General features: G+C 33.0%; 1 protein-coding gene across 2 annotated transcripts in view; it reads right to left on the bottom strand.

Annotated features, from left to right (window-relative positions):
* Positions 1 to 5,344: 5,344 nt before the first annotated feature.
* LOC129805911 (dual oxidase) overlaps positions 5,345 to 19,230 on the bottom strand; it is a 57,361-nt gene continuing 43,475 nt past the window's right edge. For both annotated transcript variants that reach the window (XM_055854158.1, XM_055854157.1), the window contains exons 9-11: positions 13,646 to 15,548; positions 5,858 to 5,986; positions 5,345 to 5,788 (exon numbers count right to left, since the gene is read on the bottom strand). In XM_055854158.1, coding sequence (XP_055710133.1) covers positions 5,660 to 5,788; positions 5,858 to 5,986; positions 13,646 to 15,548 — 2,161 coding nt within the window. In that variant the 3' untranslated portion in view covers positions 5,345 to 5,659. The remainder of the gene's footprint in view (positions 5,789 to 5,857; positions 5,987 to 13,645; positions 15,549 to 19,230) is intronic.

The raw sequence follows: 19,230 nt of genomic DNA, 5'->3' as shown, positions 1-19,230 counted from the left end.
GAAAAATTTATTGAAAATCAGATGCATTTATCACTTGCTAAGAGCTTCATACAGCTCCTTGCAATAGCTATTCGATGCTCACTGTGCCTTTCGTGTTGTTCTGTTCTCAAATTTATCACGAAAATGTATCTCATGACATTGCCATATCGTTACAGAATTCTCCTGCACACTGCACACAATATTTTGTATCTGAGATTGAGACATGAATATTTTAATTCCGGAAATAGAGTATTAAGAGATTTAGTTTAAAACTTTCGCAAAGAAAATAAAACATGAGCAGTATTTAAACTCAGAACCCTAAACGCGACCAATTCTAATGAATATAATCTCATTTTTCCAATATAGACATTAAGACTAACAGAAAAATAAATCTGTTACTATTTCGTTTTAAAGTTTAGAATTTACTATTAGATTACTAATGGGTAATTATAAGATTAATATATGAATATTTGAGAATGGATAAATAAGATGTAAAAAATCACTATCTAATTTTGATCTTGAAGATGAATAAAATTCTTATGAAAATTTTAACTCACTTTTCAAGTAAGAAATAAAAATAATAAAAATAGTAGTAATATATCTGCTATCATCTTAGGCGTTAATTAAGTAAATTGAACTAATTTTTGTAAAGATTTAGATTTTAAATGACCAAAATTTATTTTTTTATGGCTGTGTCGCATCTTTTAGATCCGTAAAATTTCATGAAGTCGAAATTCGCATCCCTTTCTTTCTCAAATATATTGTATATAGTCGATGTCACTCTTGCGCACTTTTCCTAATTGTTTTAAATATCACAACAAATTAAGTTTAGCTCAATCGAATTCAAAGTGAGAAAGAATGAAATATATGCATAACAGTTAAGAAAGACAGGGATGTGAATTTTGATTTCATGAAATTTTTCAGATCTGAATTGTGTGCCGGAACCACTACTGTAATTTATTTTTCGTCAATATTTTTCAATTAAATGAGAATGATCAATATTTTAAAAGGGGAAAAATTTCTAATTTGATAAAATTTGGTTTTCTGTCATTTCTTAAAGTTTAAAAAAGGTGGGTTTATAATGTTAATAAGATGTTCAGACCAAAGTTTTCGTCATCTGCCTTAACTTAGTTCAGTATTGAAGGTCTCGAAATGCTAAATGAAAACTAAACTTAGCGTTTTAGGACAGAAATGTCCTTCAGATGAGAATCGGTGTAGTATGTGGAATCCAAAAGTGAAACACATAATTTACCATTATTGGTAAATTGCATTCAAATATACTGTCGCTCACCAGAAGGATATTTCTGTCCTAAAGAAATAAGAGTATCATCCACTGTCAGCCCATCCTTCTCTACCGATCTTAGTGGTTTTTAAAATAAAATATATTTATGTTCAATTCTAAATAAAAATTTTCCCAACAATTCAGCATGATAAGAAATTAAAGAAGTTAAACCATAATGCTGAATCTTAGGTATGAAGCCTGTATAATTTGGACTAGAGTAAAGCTACCCTAAGGAGTAGCTAAGTTAAAGCTACCCTTTTTCATGGTTATTTTACCCTTAAAAAGGTGTAAAATTTACATTAAAAAATGTTGATATATTTTTACACCTAAAAAGTGTTAAAATTATGAGGAAAAAAAGTTAATCGCACCCTCCTTTTTTTCTCAGTGTAGTCATATTGCTTAAGCTCTCTAATTTGTTATCAAGTAATATTTTTTGGAAAAAATCCACTTAAGATTAGATATTTAAAACTAGTTCGTTACGTTTTGAAAAACCTCTAAAATTAGTTTTAGGATTTCGATATCTTCGGGAACTGGAATAAACCCTCTGTCTGAAGCTCGTATGAGGTCTACTGAACCCGTATAAGGCTGTAACAGTTCATGCATTGAGAAAAAATGGGGATGCGATTAACTTTTTTTCCTTATAACTTTAACACTTTTATTTATTTATATTATTTATTTATTTATTTATTTATTGTGCTTACACTCGAGTCCTTTTCAAGTAATTATATGCTTTGCGTTTATGCGGCCACCGCCGTCTTAGCGTTGATGACCAACCTCCGAAGTGAAAACGGTGGAAAACTCCTTCACAGGTTGTATATGCCAATCATTCACAGGATACATAGTTATAAATTTTTATATATTATGACATAACAACAATCCCTAAACACCGTTATGCAAAATTTAAATACAGGACCTCGAGGGATAAGTAGCGATTTTAAAGAGGTGTCTCCGGTGATTGCCAGTGAAAAGTTAGTCACCCTAAGATGGAAACACTTTTTTGGTTTTTCCAAAGCTTTCGATCCTGATGTGGATCTTCTTCAGTGGCTGGAAGGGCATTAAATTATTTATTTGCAACGAATTTCTTTTTGACATTTTACAAAGGTCGTTTTTTGGACAATTTTTAAAAACTCACTCAACTAAATTGTGATTTCAGAGTCTTTCTCAGGGATCGTGTGGTTCATGGGGTTCCAGATCATCACCAGCAGGACGTCAATGACGTCAATGCTGGTGATGATCTGCAACCCCATGAACCACACGATCCCTGAGAAAGACTCTGAAATCACAATTTAGTTGAGTGAGTTTTTAAAAATTGTCCAAAAAACGACCTTTGTAAAATGTCAAAAAGAAATTCGTTGCAAATAAATAATTTAATGCCCTTCCAGCCACTGAAGAAGATCCACATCAGGATCGAAAGCTTTGGAAAAACCAAAAAAGTGTTTTCATCTTAGGGTGACTAACTTTTCACTGGCAATCACCGGAGACACCTCTTTAAAATCGTTTGCGCCAGTTCATTATTGAGAAAAAAAAAAGACAAGTAGCGACTTAAAATTTAAGTAATTTTGTGTTGTCGCTACTGAGTTCAGTTAGATTAAATTGTAAGATTAAGATTAAAAATTAAAATTTAGAAAAACAGGAAAAAAAAGTAGTAAAAAAAAGTAAATATAAATATAAAAGCTAAAAGCTCCCATGCCCACATCCGAATCGCTTCTGTGTGATTCCATAGCCAAGAGCCCATCCAGTCCCCAACGCACAGAGGCAACCCACAATCCCACCGGCACCCCCAAACCCGCGGCCGGCTCAAGCTCAGGCAGAAACACCGGCTGATCCCGTACAAAAGAGGGGCGAAAAAAAGGCGAAAAAGACCCCGAAAGGAAAAGCCAGCGTCACAGACAGAGGAGCCACAACCACAGGAATGGAAATCACCTCCACTAATTACATCTTGAGAATAGAGGCCGGCCGAATCATAGGAAAAACCTCGCCACGCAGAGAACCAAACGAGCCCATTCAGACCACACGAATATCCACCCCAAATTCCCCAGAGTAGCGGTTCCGCAACCAAGCCTTGACTCCCCTGTCGAATACTCCCAGACTACTTACAGATTTTAGTTCAGGCGAAATGCCATTAAACAGTGATGGTACACGGAAATTGAAAGATCTTTTAAATAGCTCGGTTCGGGGATGAGGCACAGATACAGTCAAGCCCCTCCTAGATGGTCTATGTCTCTGCGATGAGTAATATCCACCCATTTTAAAGAATTCTCTTAAGCATTTATACTCATACAGGTATTGTAGAGGAAAAACATTCCAGATAGGAAAAATTCCTTTCACTGTTTCCCACCTTCGCCTACCTACACTGAGAAAAATGGAATTTATTTAAATTAAATATTTGGTATTTATTGTTAAAAATTCTGGGTAAATATTCGAATCAAATGACTTTCCTTTAAATATAAACGAAATAATTTTAGTTTTAAAAGTAATCACCATAATTTCAAATATTTTTGCATTCAAACGAAGAATAAATATTTTTATTTTTAACGTGAATGTGTAGATATTTGAAATAAATACTTATGCTTTTGAATTAAAGGGATTATGTAGTACAAATAAAAATTATTTTGTGTAAATGAATAATTATACATTTAAACTGAAAGTGCAACGTTGTGTTGTTAAAAATAAAATTTTGCTTTTGGTTTAAAAGCAGTGCTTTAGATAATCAAATGCAACAAACATTAATTTTATGGGTAAAATCAAATATTGGCAAAGCTCTAAGCGACATGCGCTGTGCAACGCAAACAGCCTTCAAAGTAGTCGGACAAGCGCCACCCCACAATGTCAAACCATATGAAAGCCGACTCTCTATACAAGTTCGATAAAAATTTTTCTTAACTGTTTAGGCGTAAAACTTTTTAGGTGTAAAAATATATCAACATCTTTTAATGTTAATTTTACACCTTTTTAGGAGTAAAATTAACATGAAAAAGGGTAACTTTAACCTCTAATACACCTAAAAAGCATTATATTTACACGGATTTCGGATCAATACTGCAGCGTAAAATTAACATTTCCGGAATGTTATTTTAACTTTTTCGGATTTTTCTCAGTGTGTGATTTTACCCTACTTTGCAATATTCAAAGAAAATGATTTTACTGAATTCTTTTTACTCTTGGTAAATTGTGATCGCTTATTCTGTATCTAAGGTCTGTACAACTCAGCATGACGAGATCTCTCCCTGCGCGAGAAGGTGAGAGTGTTAGCACAGTGTATGAAACAGAGATATAGGCCTCACTACATTTCTTCAAAAGCAACAAACTTGCATAATCGACGTAGAAGAAAGTTCGAGAGAAGAGAGTTCAAGTTACTTTTATTCCATATTAGCTTCAGCAATTCATAAAAAAAAAAATATCTCGTACAGACGCAAGCAATACAAGACATTTTTTTCTTCTTTTCAGTGAGCAATAAATTAGCGTATTGGTGGACTTTATTATTTTTCTCAATTCCAATAGTAAATGAACGTATTTCCATGGGGTTTTACTTTTATCGTTGAGCCTCAGAGAGCGAATGGTGGATTTTTTTCTTAAAACTTTCAATCGGCCAATTTTTTATTCTTTCCCTCACCGGCGCCAAACTTTCACTGAAAAATACCTTAATACCATGACACTTTGGTTCGTGGATTAGTAGTGAAGAAAAAATACTCATTCATCAATCATTCATCACTTTGGCTGGAATCCGTTTAAAAGATTTTTTAGTTGTTGTATTTCGATTGGTGAGGATGGAGAGAGAAAAAAAGCATCATAACATTATGCATTTTGTTATTAAATATCCCATATTTATAATTATTATTGGCGAATAAAGTGTGTGTAAAAAGCATTCAACATGCCATTAAATAATGTTTGTCCGTCCATGGCCTGAATAGTTACATTTTAATATATGATAGTCTCGCTCTCGGATCAATGTATAAGCCAAGTTACTTCTCAAAACAGGTGATTTTGTGCGCTTCTTCACCTGCTATTAATGATCAATTTACCATCATAAATCCTGACCATATTTCACTTTACTACAGATTAAAAAAAAAACACCTCAATGTATTTTTCCAACATGCATTTTTTGCTGTTTTTTCTCTGTCTCTCTTTAATAAAAATTCATTCGATTCGATTGTTTACAAACTTGTCTATATAAAAAAAAAATTACAAATGAATACCTAATAGCAATAACTACAAATTAACGTAATTGATAAATGTAAAAATTGCCATACAAAAAGATAATAAATTAGATGGAGGAATTTACACAAAATCGCTTCTTTTTTTTCATCTTCTTTTCTCAATCTCCTAAATTATAAACACACATATTTATTAAAATTACTGTAATCATGTAAATAATACCTAATTTTATACAAAAAACAACTATCCAAAATTCTCAAAGTGGTGAATGAAGTAGGGCAATTTGCGACCCTTATTGACCTCATCACAGGCAGACATGACACTTTTCGTGAGTGGACGTGGCCCACAGGAGAAAACGCCAATCTTCGACACCTGCAAATTACAGAGGAAAACATTACAACATTGCTCCGGAAGGCGGGGAAGGCCCCATTTGACACTCACATAAGAATGCTTCTTTTGTACAAATTTGAGAAAACTCGACATATCTGGACGTCCGAAGTGATTGACGGCCTTCAAACCTGTGAACATCGATGTTTTCGACAATCGCTGGAAGTGATTCTCGCAGATGTACTGCAAAGAAAGTAAAAAAAATTGATTTTGTAATTTCACTTTTTCAATTAAAACCAAACTAGAAGTGCGTGAATATTTTTGAATGATTCGGCAAAAAAACAAGGCATGAAGTAGTGAATTTTGAGAAAAAAACTGTGCTAGATTAGAACTTGGGTATTTTTTAGCAATTTACATTTCTTAATAAATTTTTAGTGATTAAACATCATGTAGGGTGGATTCACCAGTTCTCGCCAGTGACCCACTTGTCGCCACCTATATTAAATTCACTATTTTTTCATTATTTATGAAATAAATGACCTACGAAGTCATTTGTATTTCAACTGTTGCTACTTATGAAAGCGAAAAATATGTTTATTTGTTTTGTACTTAAGAATTTGGGCGTTTTTTAAAACAATATTTTAATCCAGTTCATAGAATTCAATATTTCTTAATAAATATACTTAGTGTCATCGAATTTTTATCCAACAAAATGTATGTTTTTGGAAAACTAATTTGATAACATGTCCAAAAATGTGGTCTCAGGCTTTCGCGCAACTGGATTGTACCCATTTAATGCAGACGCAGTTGATTACTCGAAAATCATTCAGAGAACAGGACTAAAAGATACAACTTCAGACCAGAACATTGACTCAGATATTGCAGATCAGGGAAATCAGGAGAACTTTGTTCATTATTTTGAGTCGAAAATTGAAGAAAAGCTTCTAAGTAAATTTAGGATTCAGAAAGAAGAAGGAGGTGACTGGTCGGGCGATATTAAGGCTGAAAAGCTTTATCAGGTCTGGAGAGCCATATTGCGTGATTTCGACGAAGCAGAATCCTTGAATAATATGATTGAAAATTCTGGGGACGGAATTCAAGAGGCTGAAGCTGTAAAGACTGAGCTTCATCCTCAAATTGAAATGAATCCGCCATTGGAATGTGTGATGAAAGGAGCATTTCAACAGATAAAGAGATGGCCAGAAAGTAAGAGAACGCGAAGGAGCAAACAAGATACCCCCACAGTAATAACTACCGAAAAGTGGGTAAACTTTTTTGAGAAAAAAGAAGAAGACAAGTTAAAACTGATTAAAGAAAAGGAGCAGAAGAAACTATTGAGAGACAAAAAAGCCATGGAGAAAAAGGAAATGTTGATTAAAAAGAAGATGACTAAAAGGCAAAAAAAAATGAATAAATGAAAAATACATTCAAAAAATATATTTTTTTATTATTCTTGTAAATAATTCAGGTATATTTGTTTCTAAATTCCTTTTGAAACAATTGGCGAGAAGTGGTTAAAAAGATCGCGAAAAGTGGTAAAAAGTGGCGACGAAGTGGTTAATTTTGCATTATTAAGAAAAGTCATTTTTTTAAATACCTTAGAATTATTTTCGAGGATTACTGGTTTAACGAATCTGTAGTCAATACATCTGAGTAACTTTGGGTCAAATTTGCGTTACTTTGCAAAAAGGGTTTAAAAGATATAATTTAATTAATTACATTTTTTCCTAAAAGTGGCGATAACTGGTTATTCCACCCTAATGAGAAATCTGAAAATTAAAGTTTACATTCTCCAAGAATTGGTTTCGTATCAATTGTTCTAATGATTCACTTTTGCTACGGCTCAATACTTATGGGGTAAGCCGGGTAAATAATACTGCATACGTATTTAATTTTTTTTTCTTAAAATTTGTAAATCTACAAAATATTAATTAATAAAACATTAATCTGAAATCCTACCAAAAATTTCGCAATGTTCAAAATTAAAATTTTCCTTGTTGTAGGGAAGACTGGGGCAAAATTTGTCAAAACGAAAATTTCAATATTCACTATTTTCTAAAATAAAAGAGAATGAGGCTTGAAATTTTTATTACTTATTATTCATAAACTTTCTCAAACTTACAAAGTTTCAAGGGATTCGAGGAAGGATTTTGTAAAATAAAAAATAATGAAATTTTGAGCCCTATTTTCGGAATATTTGGCTTACAGAAAATATCAATACTGATTAGCTCAATTTAAGCACATTTCTTGTTAAGATAGAGAAAAATTATCTTCGACAAAATTGTAGAGGAATAAATTTCCTATAAAAATATGTCTATTTGATATTTTTTAACGTTTGCGAGAGTAAAACGTCACAAATTATCCGAAGACTGACAAAATTTGCTCCAGCAATTTTGAGAATCACCATAAAATCGACTTTTAAAAAATGATTCGAAAATCACATTTCTTTCGAGATAGAAGAAAATAGTCTTCTGCAATGTTGTAGAGCAGTAAATTTCCTATATGAATATGCTCATTATAAAATATTTAAGTTTTTTCAGAGCTCATGAAAGGAATAAATATGCATTTTGATAAGTTTTGCCCCAGTCTCCCCTATCAATGATTTCACCGCTATAAGTGGTCATTGCCGTCTTACCATCAGTTCTATTCTATTCTCCAAAACAAATTGATTACCGTCGTTGCGGGTGACTTTGCACGTTTTTTCGCTATTTTTCAACTTTGCTCTCTAAAAGTGGATAGTTAAAGTGAAGGGAGGGGGGTTTTTGAGTAAAATTATTAGTATTCAGTTGTTAATGAATGGATTTTGTGCCACTAGCATTAATTTTATAAAATTTTACTATGTTTAAAAAAATCAAGAAAAAAGGCTTGCACTGGGGTTAAGGTGCGGGTGACTTTGCACTTTTTAATAAATACTAAAAAATCAACAATTTCTGATAATAAACGACATTGAAGATATTTACATCTAAGGGTAATATGCACGAGATCTACAAGATGACATGATCGCCATCTTGATTTGACGTTTCTGTCCGCCATTTTGAATAACTGTCAAAACCTAAAACTGGTCCAATTGGATTGAAATTTTAGTATGTTGTAGCTCATGTCAAGACCTTTTCAGAACGTATCTATGTCCCAGTCTACGTCAAGTATTTACCTAGATACCGAGGCTCACATTTTAAAATTTTGAAATCATCATATTTTGGCGATCTTTATTTACTAATCCTTAATTTTAAAATCTAAATGAAATGCCTCAGTAACCATTAAAAATGGTTGAGGCTTTTATTTTATATATTTATTTACTCTTACATAATTAAAAAAATAAATGAAAAGTGCATTTATTAATTTCTTTTATTTTTTTATTTTTGCAAAAACAGTTTATCAGATCTTCAAATAATATGCTGTTATAAAGAAAAACAATCCTTTTCTTTTTGTTTGTTATTTAGATCTCATCGCCTAACGATAGTACTGTCTTTTTTGTGATGATTTCGATAAAAGAAGCTCTCCGTAGTTCTGTATTCATGAAAATGTCAAAATTTTGAACTTGGAGCTCCTGTATCCAGGCAATCGCTTGACCTAGGTCGGATGTTATATATGTTCTGAAAAGGTTTTGACATCAGCTAGAACATACTAAAATTTCAGCTCAATCGGATGAAATTTTTGTTTTGACAGTTATTCAAAATGGCGGACAGAGACGTCAAACCAAGATGGCGACCACACCATCTTGTAGATCTCGGTCACTTTATCTTAAATTATCAAAAAATTGGATAATTTTTAGCCAAATACTTTTATAATAAAGCTTTAGAAAGATCATTACATGTAATTTTATAACATAAATCATGCGTTCTTAGAAAGATAATAGGCAAAAAAAATATTTTAATAAAAATTATCAACAAAATCGAAGTGGATTATTCTATCCAGGTAAATTTAGAATAGATTTGGGCAATTTACTACTCTGAAATCGATTTTGGAATTGCACCTTCAGATAACTTTTTCACGGAGCCGTTTTTTGACAAAATACCTATATTAGCATTTCATTGACTATTACTGAAACCACAAGAATCCTTTTGAGGATCATTGTACCTTACTTGGTACTTAACATATCCCTATATACTTTGAAATGGTAGATCGGATCGGCGAAGACCATCAATAAGTGCTAGAATTGTTCAAACTCTCACGAACAGCAGAGTGCAAAGTCACCCCCCGAGTGCAAAGTCACCCGCAACGACGGTAGTTTAAAATGTCTGTTTAAATGTTCAAAGAAATTAACATTGCCCTAATTAGCAGAAAAATTAAAGTAATATGAATGATATAAATTGCTACTTATAGGAACAAGCGTTCAGCTTCCGAACAAGCTAGTTTTCGAATATTGTGCTTATTTATTTTTCTTTTTGAAATATTTAAAAACTGATAACCATTATTTATATTTCCCATATTTCCCCAAAATGCAAAATTTGAAAGGAATCAGCAATAATGATTACCTATTTTTAAATCACTGAGAAAAGTGAAATTGCAAAATTAATAAAATTTATAACTATTCCCTTTTTTGTAAATTCAAAACTTTGATTAAATGTTCCGTAAAAGAATAAATTGATCAGTAAATACGTAGTAATAAAAAAAATTAAATTGTCAGTTAAAAGAGATTGTAAAGGATTTCAGCTCAAAAGCGAACTTTTGATAAGTAAAAAAAATAAAATGCTTAATGTAGTAAAACTCAGACAACGCATTTGATTTTTAGGGCGAGATGGGGCTATATTGAGCTGCGGCAACATTGAAAACTCTATTTTTTCTCATATTTTTCTGAATGAAGATTCTCCTAGCCATAAATTAAGACAGATCCAAAATTATTTTATCTTTTTTTTTGCTTTCGCCTAAACGTCAGAAAGATTTTTTTTCAAATGATGCAGATGACTTATACAACCTAAGAGAGAGCATTTCCACCGTTTGGCTCTGGAGATTGGTCACCAACTCTAAGACGGCGGTGGACGCAAGCATTTCTTTCTGACAAATCTTTACACATATCTTTATAAATGTATCATTTTTCTTCTGCTTTCAAGAGCACTAGCTCAAAAGCATTGTTATTAGTAATAAATAAAATAAAATAAATAAGAAAAAATAAGATTATTATTTAAATTACATTACGTTAAAGTCCAGCTTCCTTTAGAAATATGCGAAACAATCGCATTTTCAATGTAGCCCCACATCTTCCTCCGCAATATTCTAAGTTATTAATGGTTTTCTTATCGTTTTAGTTATTATTTCACTCGTTAAAAATTATCGCAGGTTCTTTACTTCACAAAAATTATTTAAAAGTTTAACATTACACCTAGAATTTTACATATTTTTTTCACGGTGTTCTATTGAAAATACCATTCAATCATTCCTAATAACGGGTTTTCAAGGTCGAAGGTAGAAAAGCCTATAGACTGCGCATTTATCAACTGAATGCGATACGTTTGAAGTCGTTAGAAAGGTCTTGGAATTCCTGACAAGCCTGAACTGATTCTAATCGGTTATGAATCGCTAATGAACCGATTTATAACTGATGCCTGAAAATGCAACATATTCGGAACTTTTTTTTGCTAACGGAGATCTCATATGGTATACATTTGATAGACTCAAGTCCCCTGATCAAGAATCTGGCTTTGGTTTTGCTCTATGACGTCACAATTTTTTTTATTAATACTATTATACTTTTTCTTCTGGATGTAAAATTGAAGTTTCTCTAAAAATTACCAAAAAATGGTCTTAAAGTGAGGTTTTAAAAATTTGCATAAAATAAACTAAACAAAATATTAAAAATTCATTGACACCAGACGATAGGCAAGACTTAGGACTACAATTCTGTTCATCTCAGACATTGCGTTCCGATCACTCTAAATGCCTCATTTGTTGGTTTTTGTCATTTCTCAAGAATATGAAATAACCTATTTTAGAGCAAATTCTCTAAAGGTAACTGAGGAAATATCTTTTAAAACTTACGTGAAATATACATAAATGTTGAGATTCTTCTTTAAATCGATCGGAGGACGATCAACATAATTTTCATTTCCATCCTCAATCAATATTCAGCCGCGAGAAGAAACCCCTAAACTCCCTTTGGAATGCTTTTTTTATATTAAGGGCAGAATCACATTGACAGTAAAATGCTCACCGTCACCGTCAAAGCCCTCACCGTATTTCGTTGATTTACGCATTTTCATTGCAATTCTTACGCAAATTTTCCTTTACGATATTACCTTGTCTCATACTCGGTGGCACTAGGTGAAAATAGTATAAGAAAATTGAATAAATAAAGCGAAAATGCGATAAACGGTAAGCAAAACAAAAAACTGTAGGATTTTTTTGCTACAGTTTTTCGTACAGTTTTATTGCTCACCGTTTATCGCATTTTCGCTTTATTTATTCAATTTTCTTATACTATTTTCACCTAGTGCCACCGAGTATGAGACAAGGTAATATCGTAATGGAAAATTTGCGTAAGAATTGCAATGAAAATGCGTAAATTAACGAAATACGGTGAGGGCTTTGACGGTGACGGTGAGCATTTTACTGTCAATGTGATTCTGCCCTAAGTAGAAAACGTATTAGCGAACATTTCACAAATATATTTCAGTGACTTTAGATGATACTTTAAAATTAACCTCTACTAGAAATAGTATTAGATGGATGAATGGAAATAAATAAAAACAAAAATTGTATTCTTAATAGGAAAACTGAAAGCTTTATAATGAGGGTTGATTGGGGATTGAAATGAAAATCATGTTGACGATCCCCCGATCGATTTAAAGAAGAATATCAACATTTATGTACGTTTCACGTAAGTTTTAAAGTTTGCTCTAAAATTAAAATAGTTATTTCATATTTTTGAAAAATTACAAGAACCAACAAATGAGGCATTTAGAGTTATCGGAGCGCGATTTCTTACATGAACAAAATTTAGTTCTAAGTAGTGCCAATCGTCTGGTGTCAATGTATTTTTAATATCTTGTTTAGTTTATTTTATACAAATTTTTAAAATTTCACTTTAAGACAATTTTTTTTGACCACTCCTTCGACCAACATCTCGAAGGAGTGGTTTTACAAAGTTTTTTATAATTATCAAAATTGAAGCACAGCTAATGAGCTTTCTAACGGACCCACACTTTTTAAGTTTTGTTCACTAGAACCTCAGATATAACGGATAATGTAAGGCAAAACAGGAAAAATATAAAAGTATTAATAAAAAAACATTGTCACGTGATGGAGCAAATCCAAAGTCAGATTCTTAATCAGGGGACTTAACTCTATCAAACGTACGATGTGAGATCTCTGTTAGCAAAATCGTGTTGCATAGTGAAATCAGTATAACTTTATCTAACATTCTATTATATTACTCTTAAGGTATTTTGGGCGATGTTTCGAGATTTATGAATCGGTTCACATCGGTTGAGAACCTGTAATTACATCAGTATTTCGCATTTCTTAATTTTTATTTTTTCATTTACTAGAATCTTTGATGTTGTGTTATAAAAAATAGTTATTCGTAAGGTTCATAAGAAGTGAATACTTAACAGAATATCAATGCTAACAAGAGTTCAAATATCGCAATTTAATGTTTTAATTACAATATTCCAATTTCTACCCAACATTAAAGAAGGGCTTGATCTTTATCTTTAGAGTCATTGCGTCAAAAATATACTAAAATCACACCTTTTCGACATTAATATTTTTTAAGGCACGACTAACACCATGGTTTGTATGAAACTTCGACAACTTCATCAGCAAGAGGCGATTGGCGTTAAAAGACACGACACATTATTATGTTTAAAATATGCACATAATTATTTACGTTGAAAAACACGAGATTATTTGCATTGGACAAACACTAAAAATTGTGACACTGAGCCAGAGAGATCAAAGACTTACCAGCATTGTTGTTCTCAAATCGAACTTGTGGAAGAATTGGGTGATAAAGATGTGAATCTCGAGGACATTCGTCACATCCTTCTTCTCTACATCACGCAGCACATCTATGAACCATTCAAAATGCTTGTGTGATGGGCAGATCCAGAGGAAGTAGACTTTTTTGCATGCTACGCCTGAGTATCGATTTGTACTGGTACCAAAGACTAAGTCATTGAGGATGGACGCATACGGCGTCACCCCAATTCCACCGCCCACCATTACGGCCACCTCAAACTTGTACCAATCCTGATTGCCACCCCCAAAGGGCCCTTCAATGCGAATCTTGGGCTGATCCTCGGGATTGTAGTTGCAGGGATCAAAGTAGTTTCGCAGTTTCCACGTCCATGGACCTTGGGCTTTGATGTGGCAACTCAGGTAGTTCTCATGAGGTGCAGATGTAAGGGTAAAACTGTGCATCTCATGTGGTCTGAAGGCTGTACAGGACAACCTCACCCACTGTCCGGAGAGATATTTTAGATTCGGTGGGCGGTAGAATTTAATTTTGATAACATCTGATGGCAGAAGATCAGTCTCCATCACATCTAGAGCCATGTATTTGGTTCTCAGAGACACAATCTTATCCAGAGTGTATATAACACCTGGACCAATGAAGAATAGCCAAAATCTTGGGGGTCCGGTCAGCCTGGCCAATCCATGAATCAGGCACAGGATATAAAGTAAAATGAAGAGCGAATGCATATTCCAGAAGAACTTGTACGCTTTCTTCCGGATCGTAGGGTGAGCAAAAACAAAGATGATGCACATAGTAATGAAGAGAATCACGCCAGTGACTCCAGTGACAGTCTGGAAGAGCCAGAAGCTGATATCTGGTTTGTAGTCTGAGGTAAAGTGAACTTCACGGGTGAGGCAGCGTAGATTCTCAATGCTCTGTGTGGACACATGATAGAAATTGACAATATGACCCACGGTATGGAGCAGAGAGAAGAATAAGGCAGTGCAAGCAGCAATCTTGTGGAACTGTATGTGAGAATCCAGAGGAATATACTGCTGAATTGGGAATTCCTTCAATTTTGTCAGCAAATTCCGGGACATTGTGAGCAGTAGGAGTGAATAGCAGAAAGACAGAGATGCAGCTGATCCTCTCGTAATGGCAATTCCAACTCCCATGATATGCCTCAAATCCGTATGTTCTGCCATGAAGGAATAGTGAATGAATCGCTCAACGAATAGCACAATGGTTATCACATAGAACAAGAACAGGTAGAAGATATTTTGGCGATTCTCCTCCAGGAATGTCGTGTAGCAATCCCACTTCTCGAGTATCCAGTGGCGTCTCGAATCCATCATTGGTTCAATGTGAAAGGATGTCATTCGGGCGACATTTGTGGAAGTATCGAGGAAATTTTGTTTGGCCCCTTTGCAATCCAGTCCAATGGCCACAAATTCTCCCTTGTACTCCTTCATCATTAACTTGAAATCCTGGTAGGTCAGGTGATTCTTGTGCTCCAGGCCAACATCTTGGAACATTCCATCAATCAGTTCCGTCACCTGATCATCTCCCAGACTTGTGGTTCTTGCGATCTCAACCAGGGATCGCATCATCTCACTGAGCTCACCCTTATCAATCACACCATTCCTATCATTATCGCACATGTCGAAGATGATTCTGAGCTTATCCTCTGTCTTACCACGGGAAAAGAGTACCACGGTCTCGAGAAATTCCTGAAAGGAGATTCGACCATCCTGATCCTTGTCCACGATATTGAACATCTTCCGCACAAACATATCATCAGATTTCATTCCCAGAGCCGAAGCAAATTCAGCCTTTGACAAGCTGGTCCTCATCACAGTCATCACTTCACCATCCGAAGAAACATCTGAGCGGCGCCGTCGTTCACCTGGCCTGGAAAAGTAAAATAAATGCCACTGAAATCTCAAATATGAACAAAAGTTGATATGAAAGGCCTTTTATTGGAACGATTGAAAATTTATATGTAATTTAGCATTATTTTAGTCTGAGATAGGGTAAATTAAGCTAATTCAAAACCTGCTCCAAATGGAATATTTTTGCTACTCCAAATGGAAACGTCATTGTTTTCATGATAAATACAGTACTAAATTATTATATTTATGTATTTTTTATACCACAGTTTCATTATTTAGTTAATTTTGCTCCAAATAAAGCGAAAATCCATTCATATTCACAAATTTTAATTTGTTAATTTCCCAGAATAATTAAAAGTGTACCTTTTCACCGTCGAATTTTCATCGATCGACCGTGTTTTCCAATGAAAAACACAATAAAGTGACTGCTGTTCGTTCGTTTTGTTTAACATTTATGTCACATTTCTGGCTAATTTTAGTTAAATGAAGTGCTAATCTTTATTGTTAATGGTACGTGAAGTTTTCAAATGAAATAATTACCTATTTCGTGAACAAAAAGGCTTTTTCTGAAGTGTCTGCAAATGCTTCAATAGGAAACCCCGGAAATATGTTTTTTTTGGAGAGATTTTCTTATTGTCTTATATGGGAAAGGAGAAAAGACCGGGAATAAGAACAAATCCTGCACTCAGGAACAATTCAACAGGGTTTCGGAAGCCTTTCGTTGCGGTTTCACTGACACTGTTTGTCTCCAATTAGAAACTTTCCCTTGTCTCCATTTGGATTAATTTGTTTCCAATAGAAGCATTTTAGACTCGCGTATTTTTCTTGTATTTAAGAAGTTTTCAAATTATATCTAAAGAATTTTCATTAAACAGTAACATTCTAGATTCTAGAAGAGTCAAGGAGCAAATTTATGTAATTCTCTTCAGAAAAAATATGAACTTAATGTGTTGAATCTTCTGTCAAAGTTAAAGCGTCTGGAAATGGTTTTGAATTAGGACATTTACCCTAAGGTACTTAATAAAATATCGTTCATTTTAATGAACTTAAAATATCAGTCCATGTACCTAAAGTCTCCAAGATCGCTCGATATGGTTTTTGAAAATGAAAAATCTCATAAAAACTCAAAAAACGAAAATCAGATCTTCTAAAAACATTTTATGATTGAAAAGAAAACTTTAAGACCTTTTTAAATTTTAAATTAAATTAACAAGTTCAAATCTCTGTACGGTCGACGATATTGGAAAAAGATTTTCACACTCTACTTGGTTTAGAATCCAGATGATATTAACCCTCTAGCGGTGTTTTCTTTAATAACTATGCGAAAAAAAGTTCTAAAACAATGTTTTCTAGGATAATTATGATCCAATAAAGTCGAAAAAACCAGCAATTCTTCATTATTTCTTTTAGTTTAGGCGCTAGGTGAGGAAATATAAAATTTTTTTGAAACTCTTTTTGATTCTAAAATTCACATTTTTAGTTTTTTCAAATTTTTTAAATGAAATATACAAAGTAGAATGACATATCTTTTAGTAAAAAATAAATTTATTTTAGTCAGATAACTTTAAATCGGTATTTTTATGGAAATTGGAAATGAGTTTTTTTTGCACAAATATTTTTTGTTGCTTTTTCTCTGACCTGTCACACAAAACTGGGAATAGCAACAAAACGAAGAGTCAAAATGAGTTCAAACTTTCACGAGATGTTTATAAGACAATTACCGAGGACACTATAGCACTTTTAAATAAATAAAACCTTTATTGTCGCTGTAAATGTGATTTTTGTGAAGACCGCCTGGAGACGGTCTTACCCGTTAGAGGGTTAAGTTAGAAAAGAGAATCCAATATTGTACATTATTGGATCCGGTTAGTAAAATTTACTATCCGGCTAGTAAACTCTATTATCCGGATACTTAAAATCTAAGCGAAGCATGAGGTAAAATCTAAAGAAGGATTGTAAAATTTATCATTCAGCTTTTAGATTTTATGGTCCGTAAAATTCTAAAGACGAGTAGGGGAGACCGGGGAGGACCCTTTCTCATGTTTTGATATTGAGACACTATTCCAAAAAATCACGATAGCGTATCATAATTTTATGCGGTCTATAGGATACTTATGGGTATTGACTTTATAAAAAGTACTTGATAGAACTTGGAAAACAAATTAGTTTTCTTAGAGAAGATAAAACATTTAACTTGACGCTTTGTCCCAAACCTCCCCGATATGGGGCAGTATGGGACGCATTTTTTCTCGCATAATTTGCATTATTGGAGCACATTAATTAATTTTAAATACTAGAATAAAAATATTTCTAATAGATATAAAAATGTTTCTTTTTTTATTTCATACTTAGAAATTGATATCAATTTTATTAGTACAGTAGAGTCATTTATTGTCAATCAATTATTTAAGGTATTTTCTTTTTACTTTCCATCTGCTTTTCTTTGCTTTTTTATTCTAAATATTGCAATCATGATCATCAAATTCCTCAGGCGAGTAGATTATCTTAACACTTTTAGTTTAACTTATTGGCGGATTCCTGTTTGATTTTACGACTACTGAATGGTACCTATTTTTCTCCTTATTTCTTTGAATTAGCTCTCGCCTTGCCTTTTCTGGAGAACTTGTAAAAATTGTAGAGGATATTGTTCGAGAAATTCTCGAGAAAATAGTTTTAACGAGATTGGGCAAAGATCGAATATCCTCTGAGAAGGAATTATTGATTCCCAAGACATTGATGGTTTAATTGTCCCTGTAATTAGAGAAATCTGATGCACTGATAAACTTTGCACAAGAGAGAGATTTCCAGTAGAAACTGGGCATTACTCTTCATTTTGACAATAAACAATTGCATGCCACCTACAATCTTGTCAAAAATCAACGTCCCATTCATCCCCGTTCAGGTGTCCCAAACATCCCCACGTGTAGTTTTGGTATTTAAAACCTTTATGTAAAAAAACAAGAGCGTATAATCTCTAAAACTTTTATAAAAATATGTTCCCAGATTACACTGCTAGCTAATGAGATAAAAAAAATTGATTATATATAGCTGATATAAAATACACAGAGGAAAACTGAGATATCAAAATATACAATTTTTTATCAATTTTTGAAAAAGTGTTCATACAATTAAAACAATAAAACTGAGAATATCCATTCTTTTAGTCAAGATAAATCTTAATATTGCCTACGATTGAGTAATGGTTAAATCCCGTTTATTTTTTTAAAAAAAATAATGAAAAAATCGCCTTGTCCCACACTACCCCTGTCTCAAACCACCCCGGCCTCCCCTATGTATATTCTATCATTTTCTAATGACCGATCTAATATCCAATTTGATATGTGATTTTTTTACACTTAGTTTTTTTTCAAATTTTGACCTACGGCCCTTTTTAAAGATATTTAAAGAGTTTTTGTAGTTCTCTAAATCCACAAATTTTCACATTTTATTTCAATTTTTATATTTTCAGTGTTCAAAATTTCTGATTTTCAATTTTTTTTTAAATAAATACTTTCTGATATGCATGTAATTGTGTAAATCCTGAACCTCAGAGAAAGGTCTTAAAAAAGAATAAATGTGTGCATAACAAATAAGCAAATTTTTCAAATTTTTCTTTCCATGAAAAAGAAGAAACTTCGAAGGACATGTTCCCAATGTGAAACAATTTGGTCCTTCTAGTCAGTAAAGAAAAAAATTCTTTT

Source organism: Phlebotomus papatasi, chromosome 3 (genome assembly GCF_024763615.1).
Source record: "Phlebotomus papatasi isolate M1 chromosome 3, Ppap_2.1, whole genome shotgun sequence".
NCBI lineage: Eukaryota > Metazoa > Arthropoda > Insecta > Diptera > Psychodidae > Phlebotomus > Phlebotomus papatasi.
This window is presented reverse-complemented; position numbering and strand designations above follow the sequence as displayed.